Below are 21,484 nucleotides of genomic sequence, written 5' to 3' on the forward strand. Positions count from 1 at the left end.
CTGCCCTGACGGCGAGATCCCCAGGATGCTGTCCTGTGCCTCCTGGGAGTAGCTCCTAGGTCAGGCAGCACCCTCCCTGTTTTCTGTGGCAGGGGTGGGTGGGGTGGGTGGGCCCATGTCCGCCACCACTAAACTGCAGACCTGCCTGTGGGCTGAATTGGGTGCAATTCAATTGGGTGCAAAAGAGAGGGCAGTGGGCCAGACGCCTAGCCCTGGGTGGGTGGGCCCGGGTCATCTGAAGAAGCCTGGCCAGAGCCTGGTGTGTCCGTTTCCCTGGCCTCTGTGGAAGGGGTGGGCCCCTGCTATTTGTTTACCGATTCTCGGGAATAACACTTATGAAGCATCATGTGTGGGCGTGTGAATGAGCATGTGAAAGTGTGTGTGCGACAGTGTGTGTGACAGTGTGTGGTTGTCAGTATGTGAGTGTGACGGGGAGTGTATGTGTGCGTGCGTGTGGGTGGGTGGGTGGGTGGACAGCATGTGGGGAACACAGAGGACAAACACCGGAGTCTGGCTGTTAGTTCCTTAGTGGAAAGAAGCAGCCCTCAGGGTCAGGTCGGGGTTCACACCCTGACCCCACTTTACTGGCTCTGTGGCCCTCAGCAGCTCACTTTTCCTCTTCCCCTGTTTTCCAGCTTGTAAAAGGGGACGCTAGTATCCCCGCAGGCCCACAGGGGTGCAGTGGGATAATACTGCACACACTGCACAGCTTGACAGTGAGGGGCCTTAGGATGGTATTCTTGGGGGACAGGACAGGTTCACAGAACCGGACTGAGGATGGTACGAGGCTGGGTGCCCTTCTGGGGACGGTGTGAGGGCTTTAGCCAGGCCCTTGGGACATTCCCTTTGTCCTGGTATTTGAGGCCAGAGCCAGGTCACACTGTGTCGCTAGGGCCACCTGAGACCCGGCTGGAGAAGGGGCCCAGCCACCTGCCCTTTCTGCCTTATTCTCCCCAGTGTGTGACGACCCTCAGATTGATGGCACAATTGGGGTCATCCTGGCCATCTGAGCAGGAGGCCTCTTGCTTTCATCAGATCTCAAGAGAGCACCTGACCCCAAAGTGCAGGGCCCTGGGCTGGTTTATTCCAGGGCTCCGGGAGATACCCTGGGAACTGCCAGTTTCCCCTGAACTTGCTAAGCACCCCCCCCACACACACACACACACAGACATTGGAACTGAGGGCCTAACTTGGGAAAGGACAGGTGAGGACGGCCAGTACAGATGTGAGATGAGCCTGGGACCCCCAGGACGTCCCTCACTCCGCCCCTGGTTCCAAGGGCTGCAGAGTCTTGCTAGGAAATTGGCTTCTTTGTAAAGGGAGCCATCTCTCTCCTCCTGCTGCCTCTCCGGGTCAGGGGCTGGGGAGGGTCCTGGGCAAGGTCTCCTGGGCCTCAAAGCACCATGGAGCTGGCTCTCGTTGGGAAGGGCCTCCCCCTGGGCGGGGCAGGAGCTGTGTCCCTGGGGCCTCAGGCACGGAGGTGGGCCCTGGCCTGGCCTTGGCAGGCTCGGTCAGTGAAGCCGGTGGCTGGCAGCGTGCAGGGAGTGCTCAGACTTCCCCAGGACCCGTCTGCTCCTTTACACAGCGCTTGGTTCTTAGAAGAGGCACTTCATCCATCCATTCCTTCCCCGAGTGAACAGCCAGGCGCTGCTCTAGGTGCTCGGTATTCATCCCTGAGGTCCAGTGGAACCGCTTACCGTGACGGAATGTTCTAGATCTGGGATGCCCAAATTGGTGATGATTGAGGACTCGAAAAGTGGCTCGTGTGACTGAGAAAGGGAAGTTTTCCTTGTTTAATTCATTTCCACTTCAGTTTGTGGCACCTGTGGCCAGTGGCCACACCCTGCACGGTGCGCTCCACTGGGAAGAAGAGCGGTGGTAGGAGCAGGTCTTCTATGTGGCTTTCCTCCTCTGACCCCCTTGGCGTGTCACAAGGCTCTTCCCATGTCTGTGGGAGGGTTGTGCTCCAGGCACCTGCAGGGGTGGGGTGGGAGGAGCATTTCTGACCTTAGCCCCCTCCTGTGCTTAAACACAGCAGATGCAAAAAGGTCACTCACTGCACCAGAACGCAGCTCCTGGAGGCTGGGACCTTCTCTTAGGTTGGTTCTTATGTTAAACATCCAGCCCAGAGCTTGGCATTTCAGGAGCTGCTCAAATATCTGTTGAATGAATGAATGAATGACAATCCCAGCTTTGCCATTGGCCAGCGGTGTGACCTTGGGCAGGTTATCTAACCTCTTTATACCTCGCCAATGAAAACAATAGCAGCACTTCACAAGGTTGCTGGGAGGCATAGGGTAGGACACCCAACGCCTTTGGAGCCAGGTCTGGTGTGGGCACTTTGTAAGTTTTTGCTTTTATTAGTAAGAGAGGGAGCCAGTGTGAGTGGTGGTTTCTGAGCATCTCCACAGGCCACCTCTCTCTAGGTCTGTCCTCCCCCACTCAGCCATCTCGGGAAGACCTGGATCGCGTGTGGATATTAATGAGTGTCACCTGCACTTTCATAGCTGCAGGGAAATGAGCAGTCGTTACCTCCAGGCCCTTTGTTTGGAAACTGAGCCCAGAGATTCCAAGTGACCTGGCTGGGGTCACTCAGCTCCTTGGTCCCTCCCGGAGCTGGGACTGACCCTGGGTGTCTCAAGTCCTGATCTAGTGGGTCATTGTTGATGGCTGTCATCTACTTAAACAGACCTGTCCTCACTGGGCAGACCTGCCAACAGCCTCCGGCCCAGCGAGAGCAACCCCCTGGAGGGACAGGCCTGGGGACAGCCAGAAACACCCCGCCATGTCCATGTCCGCTCCAGCAAGGAAGCTGCCCTGGCAGGCTGGGAGCGCAGCGCAGCTCTGGAGGTTGGCCTGGCCTCGCCACATCCAGCCCTGCAGCCTCTCAGCAAGAAACTTAGCCTCACTAAGCCTCCGTTTCCTAATCTGTAAAATGTGGCCACTTCCTGCTGTCTCAGAGGTGGCGGTGAAGAGAGTGAAATACTTCACTGCGGAGTGCCGAGACTGGGGCTGTGCTACGGGAACCTTGGGGAGGTCACCAGCATTAGAGGGCCTGAGTGGAGGTGCCCAGTCCCCTTCTCTCCCCTTCCCCTGACTCCCCAGCCACCACTCACCGTCCTGGAGTGTGGCTGCCCATGGCCTTGGTACTTGGAGCCACAATGTCCAGCTTGGCCTTCCAAGTCACCCTAGGGCTGCCTCCCCCAGGGGCCTCGTGATGCCTGGTTCTCTGCAGCCCCTGTCGGGCCACCAGCCTTGACTTCCCCTCTCCCAGGGCCTGATGTCATCACATAGGAGCAGCCTGGCAGCCTGAGGGGGGGAGGTACATTCCCACAGCCAGATCCCCTCCCTCCCTCTCGCCCCCTACCCCTTCCCCTCCATTCACTCTCTCCTTCCTGCTCCCCATCCTTCCTGTCCCCCTTAGTCTCCCCTCCCTCAGGCCCTTCTGCTCCCCCCAGGGCTGCCCTGTGCCAGCTCCTGCCTGTGTGAATGTCTAATCTCCAATTTTATTCGCTGGGCTCTAGCCCATTTGCATAATCCACATAGTCACCCTGGTTTTAATTGCCCACAACTCTGCAGAAAGATCATGTGGTTAAGTGGTAAATCATAATTAGATAAATAATTGGTTTGGCCACAGCAAGCTGCTTTTGTTACACCTGCCATCTGCTGGACCCGTTTTTTCTTCTGGCCAGAACAATGCGGTTCTGATGACAGGGCATGCTGCTTCTCTCTTATGGGGAGGGGGGAGGGGGGCTGGAGGAGGGGCCGGGCAGAGGGGGGTTGAATGGAGGGGCTCGGAAGCAGAGCCTGGAAAATTGCCCGGTTGCTGGGGTCCCGCCTGGCCTGCATGTATCTCTCTCCCTCTGCCTGAGCTGGTGCACCACACACTCGCCATTCATTACCCGGCTTGGTTAATGCATCAGAGTGGCAAATTTGACTTCTTTGCAGAAAAGGAAGGGAGGGAGGAGAGGGGCATAGAGGAAGGGAGCAGCAGGGGCTGCCCTAGACCTGGCCTGCCCGAGGCTTGTCCAGTGGCCCTGACAGCCAGGGCAGGAGGCTGGCTGTGGAGGGCCTGGGCCCAGTCCCAGGGGGCTGGCGGGGCAGGTGGGCAGAGGTTAGAACCTTCAGATCTCCCTGCCCACCACAGTCAGCTTCTCCATCTGCTCTTCGCTGGAGGGGTCTTCATTATTCGTGTTCCAGGCCCCATCTGTGAACCCAGGAGGCTCCAGGGGACCTGGGTCCCCGGCTGGCCAGGTTGCCTGGCTGGGGCCTTCTGCAGGGGCTCACTCACTGCCTTTCACATTTCTCTTCCACTGAGCCTCATCCCCTGGACCACCGGGGCTGCTGCAGATTGTCCTTTGTTCACTCGTTCCTGCATGCATTCATTCAGTCATTCAGCAAACGAGAGTGTAAAGTCTAGAATTCATCCCTGTGAGTCAGACCTCGCTGTGTGGCAGGTTTCGTGACCTCTTTCAGGAATTGCCAGTGTAATTTACAACATGCTGAAGACAGTGCCAGCACACCAGTGGCTGAGTGGGACACCAAACCCCCTCACATGAACCCTGGCCCGCTCAGCTCTCTCAGAGAATGACTGCAAAGGCTAGGGGTGTGTGTGTCCCGGCTAACAGGCAGGGAAGGGGCTCCTGGGCAACCCCCCCTAAGAGAGATGCTCTGGGCTGGGGCAGCTCCCCATGCAGGGGGGGGGTGGCTTGGCTGGTCCCACTTCGGAGATCTGTTCTTCCAAAAGTCCCCCCCCCCCAAGTGGGCCCATTCATATGTGTCATGCCCACGTGAGATGTGGAGTGAGATGTGCCAGCACAGCCACCTGCACCAAGATCCGTGACAAAGCCGTGATGCTGATTGGGGTAACCTGGCAGTAGGTGGTGCCTCCAAGCCCCTCCCCACCCCTCCATCCTCCTACTCCCCTAATTATTTTTCTTGGATGTTGTGAATTAAATCTTCCAGTAACCACAGGGGACGTCTCTGGGTGAGCCCCGCTCACATCTCGTGTGCCGATAGAAGTTGTTAAATGAATAATGTTGACTTACGCTGGGGACCCAATTCTCTCTGAATATAATTCCCCTTCCAGTTACCCGGAGCTTCCTGAAGAAACTGTAAAATAATAAACACATCTCCATCAGAGGTTGGTAATGTTGCCACGAATTCTTTGGGGGAGAGAGGCAGGGAAGAAAGTTAATTTTTAAAAGAGGATCATGCCACAAGTCAGATGACAAAGCGAGCTGGTATAATGGGGAAGGGGTGAGCCCCCCTCAGTGGGGCTGTGGCCACCTGTTGTCAATGTCGATTCCTGGGCTCCACCCCAACTTCCCCCAAGTTAGAATGTGGGTGATGGACATGGGGGGGGCTGACACTGTTTTAATCAGGCGCTTCTTGTGGAGGCGAAGTTGGGGTTAATAGGAAGAGCAGTGGATGAGTCTTGAGAACTGGCCTCCTGTCCTCCTGTCCGAGATCTGTCCTGGCCAACTGACAGCCGACGCTCGCATTTCACTTCTCTGGCCAGCTCTCCATCTGACAAACTGCCAGAAATGGGCGGAGGCAGTGGAGGAGTTGGAGAAACACTTAGAGCACAGGTCCCTCCCTCCCTCTTCCTCCTTCTCTTCCTTCCTCTAAGAGCCCCCCTAGCCCTGACCATCTGTGATGCTTACAGGCTTGTCACCTGTAAGACAGGTGAGCTTGTCGCCCCAGCCTGCGGGCAGGGCTCTGAGACTCTCCTCTCTATAAAATAGTTTGGGGGGGCGGCCCTCCCTCCTGTGACAGTGGTCTGGCTGGTGCTGGACAAGGTCCCCTCAGGAGCATCTGGAGCTGGGACCACGCCTGAGCTCCCTGTGCCTGGGAGGGATGGGCTCCGGGTGTGTGGAAAGCATGTCCTCCCCCAGCTCTGCAGCTGCCAGAGAGACACGGGTCGCCTCCAAACAACAACACTGGCTTCCAGCAGGCCCCGCTGGTCATGCCACCTCCACGTCGGATTATTAACAGATGGGGTCAGGCAGCGTGGGGACATTCCCAAGGTCACGAAGCAATTTGCCCGCTGAGCCAGGAATAGAACTCCTGAGCTGGGCTGTGCTAACCCTGGGCTCAAATTGCTAGCCAGGCAGGTCTGTGCTGGAGGGGAGGGAGCCGGAGTCCTATACTATGTGGGCCAAGGGGAGGGGCAGGGAGCTGTCATCCTGAGTTGTTGGTGAAGGCCAGCCCAGAGCTTTCTTCTGTGTCACTGTCATTCCTGGGAGAGGAGACTGTTTTGAACTCTGGCTGAGAGGTTGGTGTTGAGTGGGGATGGCCGAGTTCTGAGCTGGCAGGGCTCTCGTGGCGTGCCTGTGTTTCTCTTCAATCATCAGGGAGTCGTTAAAACAAAACAAAACAAAAACCCAGCATTTGTTTTCCTGGTGACTCTTTGCAGAATACTCTAGCTGCTCATTGGGGGAGGGGTTGGGGTGGCATCCCAGAGGTAGGACTCTGTAAGGGCTGATGGGAAAAAGCCACTCTCATCAGTTTGGGAAGGCACTCGGCATTCCAAAGGAGAGGCTCCAGCATGCGTTCCAGGCGCTTCCTGCATCCCGGTTTTGGCTGGATTTATTTGGGGGTGGGGGGATGCAGCAGCATTTGTTGCTAATGAAGGTTTGTGTCCTCCTGGGGGCTTCTCAATTCCATTTAGACCAATTCAGCAAGCCTTTAACTAAGGGCTCGTGAAGGTCCAGAAATAAGCAAGGCCTGTTTCCTCTCCACCAGTGGGTGGGCCTCCTGAGTGCAGGGCAGAAAGTAAAGAATGCTAAAGTCACCCCTTTCCCCCCATAGGAGGGGGAAGGCCAGCTTCCACCACAGGCTCAGCGCCACAGAGCCACATCCAGGAAGGCTGCCTGGAGGAGGTGGAATGTAGGCCAGGGCCTGAGTGGAAGAGGTATGCAGCAAACAAAGAAGGTTTGGGAAGGGTGGGGGAGTCTGCACCTGGCATCAGGTACAGCCTGAGCAGAGATAAGGAGGGAGGCTCTTAATCTAAATTAACCTGTCAAGGGAGGGTGGGAGGACACAGCAGAGCTGGGAAGGGTGGTGGGGGCCCTGTGCGGCTAAGAGTTCAGCAGACACTTCTAGAATGGCCTGTGTGTGGGAGGTTAGAAATGGGGGTGGCTGGTGCATGCGTTTGCAAGTCGTGACAGGAAAAATGGGAGTGCAAGGACTTGAGGGGCAAAGGGGGAGACTTGAAACAGGAAGGAGCCTGTCCCCATTGGGAAGGAGGGCGGAGGGGAGCAGCCCACAGAAAGGGGCGCAGGAGGTGGTGCAGCCATTGGGGTCTGCCAGGTGTTGCAGTCTTAAGCAAAATGAAGAGACAAGGTGATGTGGAGGACACTGGGCCTTTGGGGGCACCGTCACAGTAGGACACAAGAGCCCGGGGCACGGCAGCAGAGGCTGGGCCTGCGGAGGGGCCTTTGGTGACAGGTAGGAGGCTGGAGCTAGGAGGAAGCTGCCACCCTGGGTAGGAGGTGTCTCAGGATGGGGGCTCAGCAGACTGAGGCTGGAAGAGCCACACAGGAGAGAAAACGAAGGCCCTTCTGGAAGCTAACAGGTAGAAATTGACAGAGGGGATGCACCATACAGCAGCACCTCCAGTCTGACCTTCAACGTGGGGCCCTGCAGACACCCAGAGGATCTTAAGGCAGCCAGCCAAAACCTCAGCACAAGAACTTCCAACAGTGAAAATGATGCTTTTAATGTAATCCTTTTTCCTTGATTATTTCCATTTGTGAGACCAAGTTCTAAAGACATAAATACACTAAGAGCCGGCGTGAGTGGCTCCTCGAAGCCTCGTGAGATAGAGGAGACCAGGTCCCCAAACTAATTTCTAGTCCCAGGCCCCTCCTGCTGGCCTTGCGGGGGGGGAGGGGCAGGCCATGAGGACCAGTCCTCTGCTCGCATCAGGGCATGCTGGTCTGTGGGGGCCAGGCCATGAGGACCAGTCCTCTGCTCGCATCAGGGCATGCTGGTCTGTGGGGGCCAGGCCATGAGGGCCAGTCCTCTGCTCGCATCAGGGCATGCTGGTCTGTGGGGGGCCAGGCCATGAGGACCAGTCCTCTGCTCGCATCAGGGCATGCTGGTCTGTGGGGGGCCAGGCCATGAGAACCAATCCTCTGCTCGCATCAGGGCATGCTGGTCTGTGTGTTGCTTTTCCAGTCAGCGAGCCATAAAGGCAACTGGGATTTGATTGCCCAAGTGACAGTTTAGGATTTTAATGATAGGCAATAGATATTTAATACAGACATGTGTCAGGAGCGCAGTAAGGATGGGAGAGGGGCTCGGGACGGAGGGCCCGAGAATTAGGATGCAGTTCTGGGATGAGGATTCCTAGGTTCAAATGCCTGGCACACAGTAAGCACTCAGAAGACCCCAGCTGCTGCCAGGGCTGGCTACGTGGCACATGGCTCCGAGGCGGTGGGTTGAAGGCAGGAGGAGAGGGGGTGGGAACACCGTGCAAATGTGTGCAAATCACAGGCCTGTAAGTACGTGCATGCCTCAGGGCTCTTGGATACTTAAAGAACGTTGAAGGCTTTTCATCATGCAAAGAATATTGGGGGATGTGACCCCGCAGTAAGTTCCTGGGGATCCCTTCAAGTTTGTGTGGGTGTAAATGGAGACCCACGGGCCCTGGCCAGCCTGAGGTGCTCAAACATCTGGTCCTATGATTTTGCCCCAGCCCAGTCCCACCCCGATCTGTCCTGGACCTTGGGGTGACTTGCTGCCCCGGGCCACTCTGGGTACCCTCCTAGGCATGTGGCCCATCTGTGGTGGCCTGGGTGGGGGTATGGGTACACTGCCCTCTGAGCTGACTGACGGACCAGGAAGACAGAGTAAAACCCCTCATCCACCTTGAGGGTGCCTGGTTAATTTTTATAAAGGAGGGCTGTTCCCTGTTGAGAAAGCCCCCCAGATTTCTGTGTCCACAAGGCGTCCAGGCTCAGAGGTGGAAGTGTGCCCACTGTGGTGGTAGATGCGGTGTAGGGTTGTGGAGGCACTCTTGCCTTATCTCCCCCCCCCCAAGGGTTCACGGCCTCAGGTCAGGGGTTCAGGCTTGGGGGCTCCCCTGCCATCCATGACTTCTAAGGGGCCTAGCTTCCCAGTGCCACCCCTGCTCCCTCTCTGTCCCCAGGCCTGCCTAGGTCACAGCTGGCCTCTTTCCAGCTCAGTGGCCAGGTGGCAGGAGCCGGCTGCAGCCCTGCTCGGAGACAGGTGTGTGCCTTTCGGTGTCATGACCTCCAGCTGCTCCGTGCTCACAGGGGCAGGGCCTGCCCTCCCCCTGGAGCCAGAGAACTGTTGATGAGGGCAAAAATGGCCTGCAGTTTTGGGGGTGGGGACACTGCGACCCCCCACCTGGAGGGCTCAGAGGTCAGGCCTACAGAGACAGCAGAGTGATTCTGTGTGTGTGTGAAGGAGTGGGAGGCCGAGCACGGAAAATGCCCTGGAAGCAAAATTCGCTTGAACATGACTAGTTTCTCTCAAAGTGTTCCGGAGTCCGAAATGCAATGCGGTGTGAAGGGGGTTTTTCCAGGGGACGCTGCTTGGGGCTCTCAGGGAAACTTCAGGCCCTGCCCCACCCCTCTGAGGATAAGCAGGGGCCTTCAGATTGGATCTTTTAAAATATATTTTTATTGATTTCAGAGAGGAAGGGAGAGTGAGAGAGAGAGATAGAAACATCAATGATGAGAATCATTGATCGGCTGCCTCCTGCAAGCCCCCTACTGGGGATTGAGCCCGCAACCTAGGCACGTGCCCTTGACCAGAATCAAACCCAGGACCCCTCATTCCGTAGGCTGACGCTCTATCCACTGAGCCAAACCAGCTAGGGCAGATTGGATTTTTTTAAAAAATTGAGATGAAGTTCACATAACATGAAATTAACCATTTTAAAATGAATAACTCTGTGGTATTTCATATTCACAATGCTGTACAACCGCCACCTCTATCTTGGTCCAAAACATGTTCTCACCCCAAAAGGAAACCCCATACCCATTAGTAGTCACTCCCCATTCCTTCCTCCCTGCAGCCCCTGGCAACCACTGATCTACTCTGTCTGTTCACATTTATCTATTCTGTACTTTTCTGTGGATGGAATGATACAGTATGTGGTCTTTTGTCTGGCCTCTTTCTCTCAGCATAGTCTCCAAGCTTCAGCCTTCTGCAGCATGATCAGTATTTCCTACCTTTTTATGGCTGAATAATGCTCCATTGCATGGATAGACTAACGGTTTTCCTAAATCCATTGTCAGTTGATGGATTGTTTCCACTTTGGGCGATTATGAATAATGCTGCCATGAACGTCCGTGTACGTGGTGTTGTGTAGACCTATGTTTTCAGGTCTCACTGTTTGTCCATATTGGACTATGTATCAGGACTTCGGTCTTTTTAATGGCTGACTAGTATCCCACAGTATGGATGGACTTACATTTGCGAAGCCCTTCATCCTGGGGGACATTTGGGTTGCTTGGGTAATTTTTAAGACACATCTCTGAGCAGGAAGTCTGACTGGATGTTGTCAACATTAAACTAAAGACACAAGCAAGAGACTGGGGCCTGCTGGGGCCTTTCCTTTGGCTCTCCTCCCCGCTCTGGCCACCCGGACCTGCAGGTGTTCAGCCAGTAGGACCAGAACGGGGCTCAGGTCAGTGCTGGCATGATTCTTGAAGTGCGTGGGACTCGTGAGGGGACAGAAGGACATTCCTTCGAGGACATGTGAGACAGAGCAAACCAGTTCAACCCCACTTCACGCCAGGCCCTGGCACCCCGGTGCTGACGGTGCTGACTGGCCTCCTTGCCCATCTGTTGTGGTGCTGATGAGTGCTTCCTCGTAAACCTTGTTATTTGCTGCTGCCCTTCCATCCATTTCCTCCTCACACCAAATAGAAGTATTGTTGAGCTCCAACTGTGTTCCAGGCACTGTGCAAGGCTCTTTGTAGTCTATTATCTTGGGTAGTCCTCACTGAAAGGGGGCGGGGGTGTTGCTTACAGCTCAACAGCTGGCACAGCCAGGCGGTGGTCAGGCAGGCCCAGCCCAGGGGCCTGTCCTTAGTAGACCCTCTCCCCTCCATACAGTCCCTCCCAAATGCAGAGTGGGCTCTCAGAAGCCACGTTTTAAATTTGCTTTTTGGATGGTCATTGAACGAAGTCAATAGGCAGATGCCCAGGCCGTTTTGTTTAGGAAGAGATAGCGAGAAAGCCTGCTGAGGGTGTGGAAGTAGTTAAGTAGTTAAGTCCTCTTGGGTGGTGCTATAGGGGGAAGAGTGAGATGAAACTGAGAGTTTCACAGCTGATCTTGGCCTTGACCGCCAAGCTAGTTCCCTGATGGGGACAGAAGTCTGAGAAGGAGAGATGCCTGCTGTGACACTGGGAGAGAGGGGATGTTGCTGGCATGGTTTCTGCTTAGCTGACATTGTTGAACATTACACGTGTGCCCTTTGATTTTGGCCACTGTTCTCTACCGCCCCCACCCCCACCCCACCCTGGAATTTTCCACTCCTGCCCTGGAAGGCAGAGCCGGGAGTCCGCACCGGTTATCCCGCTCCGCTCCGTGCAGGCCTGCCCGGTAGATGGGATTCTATCTGAGGATTGTGAGTCCTCTGCGATTTCATAAAACCCTGCCAAAATAAGACCACTTAGGGACATATTCTCTGCTGACTGTACATCACAAACGTTGACAGTGGGGACATTATCCAGGTTTCTCTCCAATATGAAAAATGGGAACTAGGCATGCGAGGAAATGAAAACCCGGCCCCCTCACCCGGAGAGCAGTGTGGGGGCGCTGTCCTGGGAGCCTGGGAAACCCGTAGACTTCTCCATTTCCTCCTCTGGTCAGTGGGGTGGCGCTGACTATGGAAGAGGCTAAGGGAAGGGTCAAGGGAGTGGGGACAGGCGCTGGGCCACTAGAGGTCAGCCAGGGGCTCCTTCCCTCCCGAAGCCAGCGGCCAGGGGGAGGGACAGATTGTGGAGAGGGGCCTGGGGCTCTGCCCAGGCAGCAGGGGGATGGGCATGGGCTCAGCCAAGCCACCCCGAGGGTGTGGGGCCCTGATCCTCAAGCTCAGTTTGGAAAGATCTGGGGAACCCTACAGAACACCTGAGATCCCAAGTGGGTGGGGAGCTAGGGAGGGTTTGTGCGTCTCCTGTGGCAAGGCCACCGGGCTAGTGTTGGCCGACTGGAATCCTGCATGGGTGGGGGTCACTGGTGGCAGAATGTCCAGAACGACCATCCTCAGGGTCTCTGTGGACCCCCAGCAGCTTGTGCGGCCTCCCTGCCTTGAGGGACCGAGCACTCCCTTCCTCCACACTCTCCCAGCCTTGGCCTGGCCCTGCATTTAAAGTTTAAAGGTTTTAAATGCAAATATTTCTCTTTTATAGATGCCAGCTGTCTCCAGAGAGCACGTTTCCTCGCCGCTCAACTTTATTGTCCAATTAGCTTCCCGTATCAGGGTACTAGAGAGCCTGGGGGACTGGGGGGGGGGGCGGAGAGGGGAGTGGCTGACAGGGGAGGGAAGCAAAGGCCCCTGTGGTGGTTCCAGAGCTGGAAGCTGTCCCCCAGGGTACCGTGCAGGGGCGGGTTGGGGAGCCCGGGTCAAAGGGGGGGGGGGGTGATGTCCCCCCCAAGGTTGGGGGTATCTTTCAGATTCCAGGTTCCAGTAGCAGAGGCAGGAGTTGGGGCAGGGGCAGGGGCAGCTAGTGGCAGGGGAATTCTTTTCTTCCTTAAAAAAAAAAAAAAAAGCAGCCGGCCTGGCACACACTGGCTTCCTTTTAGTGCCTCTAGTGTCTCCCTCCACCCCTCCCGCCAGCTTTCTAGCCGTGCTGCGGCTTCCCCATTCACCCAGGCTGGGCTCAGCGGTGCTCACAAAGCAAGGCAATTAGAATTGAAAATCTATGCAAAACAGCTGTTAACTGATTGTAAAGGAGTGCAGCTGGGTGCTGGGTGCAGCTTGGGAGCAGTGCTGAAAGGGCAGGAAGTGTTGGGGCGGCCCGGGGTTAAGAGGCAAACGCCTGTGCCCTCATCCCAGGGATTGGCAGGCCTGAACCATGCCTGCTTCCTTGGAGGTGACCTTGGGTACTGGAGAGTGGCTGAGATGGTGTGGGTGCCCCCCCCCCGCCCCCCTGCACCAGGCCTGGCCGTGGCCCTCAGCCTGCTGGAGGATCTGACTCCTCCCCAAGGAGGGCAGGCCTGGTGAGGGAGGGTCTCTGTTCTCCCCTCGGCCAAGGTTCTTTCCCTCCATGTATCCATTCAGTTCTGCCTGGTGCTGGGCTGTGTCACAGCTAGGAGACTAGAGCACCCACTAACTCACGGGGCTGGGTGGAACCTGGGGCTCCAACAATCACAGCAAAGCCTGGACACTCCCCCGCACAGCTTGTTGAACCCAGACAGTAGCTCAGCAGGGTGGCTTGGGAGTCTATTTCACATGCACGCACACACGCACACCATTATCTAAGACCCGTGGGACCCACTGCACTGTGTGATCACTATCTAAGAATGGGACTCTGCAGCTGGAGAGATGAGTTCCAGAGGCGGGATGGGAAAAACCTTCTTGGAAGAGATAAGATTTAAGCCCAGCTTTGAAGAATGGAGAGGATTTCTGGGCCAGTGATAGCTGCTGGAAAGAGAAAGAGGACCCAGGAATATAAGTGGTGGGAGTTTGGCCGCTGGGCAGGGAGGAGGGCACTGGGCAGACCCCCTGCCACTCAGCTCTTGGGACCCGGGGGAGGGAGGTACCCTTTGGGTGGGGCTGGTAGCCTTGGAGTGGGTGGACGACTCACAAAGAGGAGCTGTGCAAATGTGGGGGTGCCAGACTCCGAGTGATGGATCCCCACAATCCCCCAGAATGGGAGAATGATTTTCGGACACTAGGGCAGCTGCTGGGAATGTTCCCCAAAGAGGGTCTTAGACCTGAAAACGCTTTGAGACCTGTAACGCCCCTCCCTGCCAGGTCTATCTGCAGCAGGTCGTTAGAGTCGCTGCCTGGTATAGGTGGATAGTCAGGGTCTGGGTCGGGCGTGGCGCGAATTTATGTGTCCTGGGCAAGTTAATTACCTTTTTCAGGTCTCCTCGCTGGGCTTTGTAATGGAGGGCATGCCGGCCACCTTGCAGGGCCTCTGAGGAGTAAGTGACATGGGTTGAAGAGCCTAGGCACATGTCAGATGTTTGGTAAATGGCAGAAGTGATCTTCCCTTCCTACCCTTACTGGAGTCCAGGTCCCTGGTGCTGAATGAAGTGGCTGAGGCCATGGTGTGAAGGTGACATGCAGTCCTTAGGTGCTAGGAACAGCTAGGGAGAGTGCAGAACAGATTGGGAGTCGTGCTAATGCCAAAAGGACGCAGAAGGATGAAGCGCAGGGCTGCAGGATTCCCTTCCCTGGTATCCAGGGCCCATCCACCTGTACTGGGACTCGGTGGGGGACAGTCACAGATAGTGTCTACTCTCCTACGAACCTCGCCTGGTTAGGTAGGGGCCCAGGTGGTGGTGGTGGTGATGGGTTAAGTTGCCAAATCGCCTTTCTGTCTTCCTTGCTGCCTCTAAGTGCCCCACCTGTCAGCACCTCCTGCCTGTGTCTGTTGCCCTAGTCTTTTTGGGCATCAGAGGCCAACCTGGCACTTTTAGTTCTGTATCTGGGAAGGCTAGTGCCAACGGAGTCCACATTTGTTGAGCAAACTACATGCCCTCCGTCTTGGTTGTCGGCCTCCCTAATCAGATCCTTTCTGGGAATACATGCCAGAGGCCCCTTTTTCAGTTCCCAACCTAAGGGGGTGGGTGTAAGGGGGCTCCTGGGGCTTATCCTAAGGGCTTTCTCATCATTTAGGACTTGTAGGTTTCACAGGTCCCAGGGCTTATGGAGGCGGGGCTGGATTTTTCAGGGGTCCACCTGAGTAGGTGCTCAGAGCCAGGTGAGGGCCTTTGGACTACTTCCTGCTCTAGGAGGCACAGTTCAGGTTGGTAGGGGTCTGGGATGTGGGAAAGCAGGCACCAGCATCCTGTTGCCCCTGGCACAAAGGAAGCAATACCCTGGTAAACAGGTGTCCCTGCTCCTGGAGATGTTCCCACAGCCCCCAGTATGACTGGCCCCCCAGCACCTTGCCCTTTCATCCAAAACCTTGTTGCTCTGTCAGGTTTCCAGGCAAATGAAAATGAGGAAGAAGGTCCAGGAGGGAGTGTTTTGCCCAGAAAGGACTCAGGGCTAGCTGCAAGGTGGGAGCTGCTGAGGAGAGAGGAGAAGGGACATGCCTAGAGAGAAATGGAGGGCAGCCAGCCTGAGCCCCCAGTAGAGGGAAATTAGGAGTCAAGCTACAAACCTCGTTAGCAAGGAGCGCACGGGCTGCAGGGGAGCAATTCCCACCCTTGAACTCGGAAGCCGTGCTCCCGGATTACTAATTTCCTTGGGCCTGGCGCACAGACAGTGAGTGTCATCCATCTCCCCTGTGCCAGCCGCCAGCATTTTCTGGGCAAGGCGCGCACACCCGGCTCGCTACTGCCCCCTAGCGGTCGCTTGGGTTCCTGCAGCATCCCACTGCCTCTGACGACTGTGCTGGGTAGGGAAGACTCCAGGTGTTAGCAGCTCCAGGCACAGACAGCTCCCTGGGTACCCGGGCGCACGTGACCTTGAGCAACTCTCGGCCCTAATTTCCTCATCTGTGAAACGGGATCCGACCACCGTCTCTCAATCCATTGGAACCAGATGTCTACAGGGAAGGGAGGGATCTGCCAACTCCAGAAATTAGCTAAATGATAACCCGCAGCGGTCCCCTCCCCACAAATTTGTTTGGCCAGTGTGGTCATCCTCAAACAGGTGGAAGAATCGACTCCTCTCTCTACCAAGGCCTCCCCAGGGATGAAAGGAAATAAGTGGGAGCATCGTGTCCAGGTGAGGGGAGGTTGGGCCTAGGTGTACTGACCTGGGGACAAGGCAAAGAGGAAACACTGGGCCTGGTGCGAGTTGTTCATTTGCATGTTACTCCCCTCCCCCCGCGGACTGTAGTCCTGATAGGAGAGGATTGGAAACGACCCATGGGGTTTTAATTTTGTTTTTAAGGCCCTAGGCTAACAGTTGGAATTGCCTCCCAACGTCTTCCTCCCATCCTCTCCACCCTTTCCCTCTCCCCTCCCCTCCCCCGCGCTTGACTCCCCGCGGGGATGGAGGCACCCCTCCGCCCCACTCTGGCCGCGGTGAATCTGCCGGCCATTGCAGGGTATAAATTACGGGAGGCCGCGCTGCGGAGACACCGTGTGGTGGGTAAATAAAAGTATCAAGAGAAGGCCAAGACCCAAAAGAGCGAGGTGGGTGGTGAAGGGGAAGCGCTCTCCCCGCGCCCTGCCAGGGCTGGCTGGAGCCCGCAGGTAGGAGCTAGTAACGGCCCCCCAGTCCGGCCTCGCGAGTCCGTTTCCCTTTTCGTTTGTGGTCGGCCAGGAGCCTTGTGCAAGGCGGGAGTCCGACCGTGTGCGCCCCCACTCCCAAGTGCCCCAGCATGCACTTGGTCTGGTGTGGACCAGGAAAGTGGGTGGGTTGGGGGCGCCCCTCGCCCCCCAGCGGGCACACCAGCGGGTTCTGCGCCGCGCTGGCTTGGGCCCCAATGCTCCAGGCCCGCCAGCGTCATCGGGAACAGATGGATGGGGGGTGGCAGGCGCCCAGCGCTCCCTCCCATCGCAATCCGGGCTGGCGCGGGGAGGGGGAGGGAGGGAGTGCGGAGAGCGGGGGTGGTTGGGCCCGCGGGGACGGCAGCGTGAGCCCCTGCCAAGTGCGGCGCGGGCATGTCCCGGGGCAGGTTTGGGGCTGGCAGAAGCGCGGGCTGGCACCGGGCGCGGAAAGTTGAAACCCGCAGCGCGGCGCTTGGGCGGCCGCTTGGGGGGCGGGGGTGTACTTGTTTGTCTCCCGGCTTAAAAGTATGCAAGTTGTAGATTAGAGGGTTTTCGAAGGAGGTTGTACTGGGAGACCCAGGGTCATCGGAGCATCGCTGAGAGCTTTGGACGCACTCGGGGTCAGAGCCCGGGCGCTGGAATACGCTGAGGTCGGGGTCGTAGCGGGGAGTCTGCGGCATTAACCAGGCGCTTCCTGGAGACGCGGGGGGCGGGGGGCGGGGGGGGGGTTGGCTCCTAGTTCGCGGGCGGCGCTAGCCAACAGTGGGGGAGGGGCGGAGTCCAGGGATGGGGAGGCTGAGGCCCGCAGTCATCCGCTGTGCCGCCTGTGGGTGCCTAGGAATTTCAGGACGCTCCCTGAGTCATTCCAGTCTGTCAAGTGCCTGGGTGAGGTAGGGTGCGGGGGTGCCAGGAATAGGGAGGTTCTGCGCTGGGGCCGGAGGCCCAGTGGGTCGTGCCAGTTTCTGGAGGCGGACGGCCCTGCCTCTGACCGCAACCCCAGCTACTTAATGATCTCTGGTTGAGCGGCGCCTCCGTGGACTCTTCGGCCGCGAGGACATTGTGGCCTTCCCAAAAGTTACTTAAGAGGGGGAGGGGGGGCCTTGCCGGTTGCTCAATGGTTAGAACGTGGACCCCCGCAGACCTAAGGGTCGCGGTTTCCCCAGCCCCGGTGGGGCGCCTGCGGGAGACAACCAATTGATGTGTCTGGACTGGATGTTTCTCACTCCCCCTCCTCCCTCACTTCCACTTTCTCTAGAAATCAATGGAAAAAATACACTCGGGTGAGGATTAAAAAAAAGATGTAAAAAAAAAAAAAAACAGGAGAGGGGGTAGTTCCTAGAATTTTGGGAGGAAGGTGCAGAGGCCAAGTTCTTAACATTCAACCCTTTCATGGTGGGGCAACAAGGTCACGCATTTGGGGGAGGGGGCGGAGAGATAAATATACACAGCCTATCTTGTGCTCCTCCCCCTGCCAACACTCCACGAAAGTTGCACTCCAGAGCATGTGAGTTTATCCGTTCGCCCATTGTACCAGGCACTGTTCTAGGCGCCGGGGAAGCAGTCACAAGACACGCAAGGGCTCTGCTCCAGTGGCGGGCTTGTTGGAAGTGACTGCTCCCTACTTTTGGAACCAATCGGCTGGTCTTGGTCACCTCTGAGCAGTCGAGCCAGGGGCTCCCGGGAACCTGAGGGGTGGCACTTCCCCTACCTGCTGGTGTCCTTGGCTCACCTGGCCAGCCTGGTTAGGGAGGGGTGTGCGCCCGCGCGAGTGTACCCGGCGCCCGTCGGTGCGCGCGCGCGCGTGTGTTTGCGGCTGAAACCCGACACCTCCCGCTGGCTGAGGTCAGGGAGCCGGGAGCGAGCCTGTGGCCCGGGAGTGGGCGGCGTTGTGCTTGGGTGTGTCCTCGGCAGCCGCGACAGCAGCAGGTGTTTCTTGGCCTGGGCCCCGGAAGCTCCACCTCCCCAGCGGCCCGAGCCGCCGCCGCCGCCGAGCAGCCCAGGGTGAGATAAGCAGTTTAGACAAACACTGGACGACGGTGGCTCCAGCATGTGTCAGCCGAGGCAGAGCTGCGGGGCCCTGGTATGAAAGGTGAGAGCAGCGTGCAGGGCAGGGGACGGGGGCGGGGGGTCTCCCCCTCCTCCCCATGCCCCCCAGAGTCTCCTCTCCAAGTTTGCGGGTTCCGCGGGGGTGGCCGCCAACGGCTCCCGGGCAACTTCCCCTGGAGTGTGAGCCTTGATAAGAGGGAGCGGGCGGGCAGGCGACCGAGGCCCCCACCCGCCGCGGGTCGTAGCCTGGGCGGCCTGGCTCCAGGCGGGGACACGGGCCACCGCGGGGCGCGGGCTTGGTGGCCGCGTTCGGTGAGGGGCGCCTAAGGGCGAGCGGGTAGCTGTGGGGGGCGGGTGGGCTCTGGGTGAGCTGTCGACACTCGGGGAGCCAGAGTGAAAACTTTGCGGTGGCGGTGGGGGAGGGGACAAGGGGGGGGGGCCGCGGCAGGTGCTGACGGCGGCCGCGTGGGGGGATGCAGGGGAGGGGAGAAGCGGTTCGCCGGCTGGGGCCTCGCGGTTTGGGTTTTTGTCTTGCTCCCCTCCCCCTCACCTTGGAGTGGGGAGACCGCCTGGAGGGCGGGACTGCAGCCTCCCGGGTCTCCGACCCCCACGCCCTGCCTCCCTAGGGCGCGCCGGGTCGGCCACTTTTCTCCTCCCTTCTCCCCGCCTCATTGGAGCGGTTCCCTGCCCCTTCCCTTTACGAAGATGGCTGCCCGGCCTCGGAGGTGGGAGGGTGATTGCATCCGCCGCCCCCCACTCGCACTGCCCTTTTTCCCTTCCCAGCCCTTCCTGCTCCGCCTGGATGCGCCTCCCCACCCCCAGCCCTCCCGGGCCGGCGGCTGTGCTGATGGGCGGCGAATGGCCCGACCGAGTGGAGCCGATTCAATTATATTGCAGCACCAGAGACACCTCCTCGGCCGCCCGCCTGCCTCTCCAGCAGGCTAATTAAATTCCCTTCGTGGAGGCGGAGCGGGCGTTGGTCTTGCCCTCCCACCTTCCCCTTCCGGCTCCCGCGCCCCTCCTCCTCCGGAGCTTCGGGTGGGGGGGAAAGGGGATCACTTAGGCTCCAGGCTCAGGTCGTGGGGAAAAGGGTTCCTTGGATTGGGGGAAGGGATGCGCTCCACCCCCACTTAATGGGGCGGAGGGCCCTGGCCCCCTTCACGTGGTGGGCTGGGGGCTGCTGGAGCGCTGCCCTTTACGTTTTGAGGGCTGTGTGCCTGGCCGGGAGCACCTGCCGGCCCCCAGCTTGGTGGTGGAGACCAGCCGGTGTTGAGTCGATTTGGCTCTTGTTTGTAAACTAGCCTTTGTCTCCAGAGTGCGTCTAAATACATTAAACCCTTGTTAACCCCTGCAGTGCCTTATCTGGGGCCCACACAGGTTAGGGTTTGGAAACAAAAAGCGGGACCACCAGATGAAAAAAAGGGCTCCTTTTGTAAAGGCGCTGGAACAAAAGGCTTAGTGGACTCTGGGTGGGAACCTCCTGGCCTAGGTCAATTTCCAGAAGACTGGGATGGAGGGGCTGAAGGTCTTGGTGGGACACTGAAATAAGTACCCAGTTGGCTACTTGGGCCCTCTCCCCTGGGATTCTTAAAAGGCAAGGGGTGGGAGGTTGCTCTGAAAAGGGGGGGGGGGGAGCAGGTGAGTAGCCCGGCCTCTGGACATCCCACCATGTTACTTAAGCTTGTGGCACGCAAAGTGTGGCTCATCCTGTGTTGACGGGCCACCTCCACCCGCAAGGATGGCGGAACCTGAGGCTCAGGCTGCCACCTGACTCAGCTGGGCCACGCCACAGGTGAGGGGGCCCAGGGTGAGGGCTCCGACTGGCAGCTGTGTGTCATCCCAGGTGCTCTCTGCGCTGGGGAGTTGCCACCCCGCCCAGGAGGACTAGGAAGCACCCAGGAGGCTGTCTCTACCAAAGCAACTACACTGATAATGTCACAATGGCCTGGACCTGCGAAGCCCTGACTTCGAGGGGGGTGGGTGGGTGTGGGGGCCCTGATGACCTGTGTGGGGTTGGCTTTTGTCGCTTTGTCTGGAAGCAGGAGGCTGCAGCAAGGAGGGGAAAGGGGGCAGCTAAAACCAGTCAGAGTTTTGACACTTGGTGGTTTTCTTTCTGTGAGCCCCGGGGCGAGCAGCCAGGTGGGAGCTGGGGTCAGGCCTGCCTTAGGCGGCCTGTCCTGGTTCCAGGCACAGTCATATCTGTGGGGCCAGGCTCTGAACAAGGCCAACAGGCCGTCCTCTACAGCACACGTCCTGACCTGCAGGCGGCAGCTTTCAGAATCCTAGCTTGTCAGAGTTGAAAAGGGTTTATAGATCCCCCAGCTTGGTTTTCTAAAGCTGCTGGTGACCACATCTTCCCAAACCCAGTTAAGCCAGAGGGGGTGTTCTCAAAGCTCCCCAGGTGACTAATGCACAGACTGGGCCTAGAACCAGTCCCCTGACAGATGAGCAAACTGAGGCCCAGGCGCGTGGGGGCCAGCACCAGAGCTCACAGCAAGAATTGGGCTCCTTTGGGAGCTCCAGTGGCCTTTGCAAAACTGTCCGCTCGGGCAGTCCTCTAGCTGCCAATGACTTCCCTGTCTCGGGGAAGTTCAGGGGCTACAAACAGGTTGAAAAGAAGAGCCTTGTGGTTTCAGAGGAGAAGCCGCCTGCCCCTGTGCTCAGCATGTCTGGCCAGATGAACCAGAGCAGAGTCTATATAGCACCTCTCTGTGGCCAACCTGTGTCCTGCATCTCCAAGCTAGAGACCTCCCCAGCCCTCTGAGGTGCCCGCCTTCCCCTGCTCTGAAAGAGGAGGGGCCTCTGGGTCCTGGCCCCTACTTAAGGGGTGGGTACTGACAGCTCCTACTTACTTTGCCAAAAGAAGGAAGGTGAGCAAGACGTGGCTGCTGCCTCTCTTCTTGCCCCAGGAACTCGTAGGGGCTTGTGGAGTCAGCTAGCAAGGCCGGTTTTTCCTGGCCCCATCTGAAGGCTTGGAATTCCCAGCCTGGGTTACTTGAAGTCCACACCAGGCTGGGGTTGGGTGGTAGCACGTTAATTGCCTCTGTTATGGCA

General features: G+C 57.8%; 1 protein-coding gene across 8 annotated transcripts in view; it reads left to right on the plus strand.

Annotated features, from left to right (window-relative positions):
- The window catches only part of GSE1 (Gse1 coiled-coil protein), a 414,418-nt gene that overhangs the window by 339,646 nt on the left and 53,288 nt on the right, over positions 1 to 21,484 (plus strand). The window contains exon 1 of one of the 8 annotated variants that reach the window (XM_080645774.1): positions 18,336 to 18,473. The exons of the other annotated variants lie outside the window; for them this stretch is intronic. Within the exon in view, the coding sequence (XP_080501900.1) occupies positions 18,467 to 18,473 (7 nt within the window). The 5' untranslated portion in view covers positions 18,336 to 18,466. Of the gene's footprint in view, positions 1 to 18,335; positions 18,474 to 21,484 lie in introns of those variants that run through there. 8 annotated transcript variants of the gene reach the window in all.

The sequence above is a fragment of the Plecotus auritus genome, assembly GCF_963455305.1.
Source record: "Plecotus auritus genome assembly, chromosome: 10".
Classification (NCBI taxonomy): Eukaryota; Metazoa; Chordata; class Mammalia; order Chiroptera; family Vespertilionidae; genus Plecotus; species Plecotus auritus.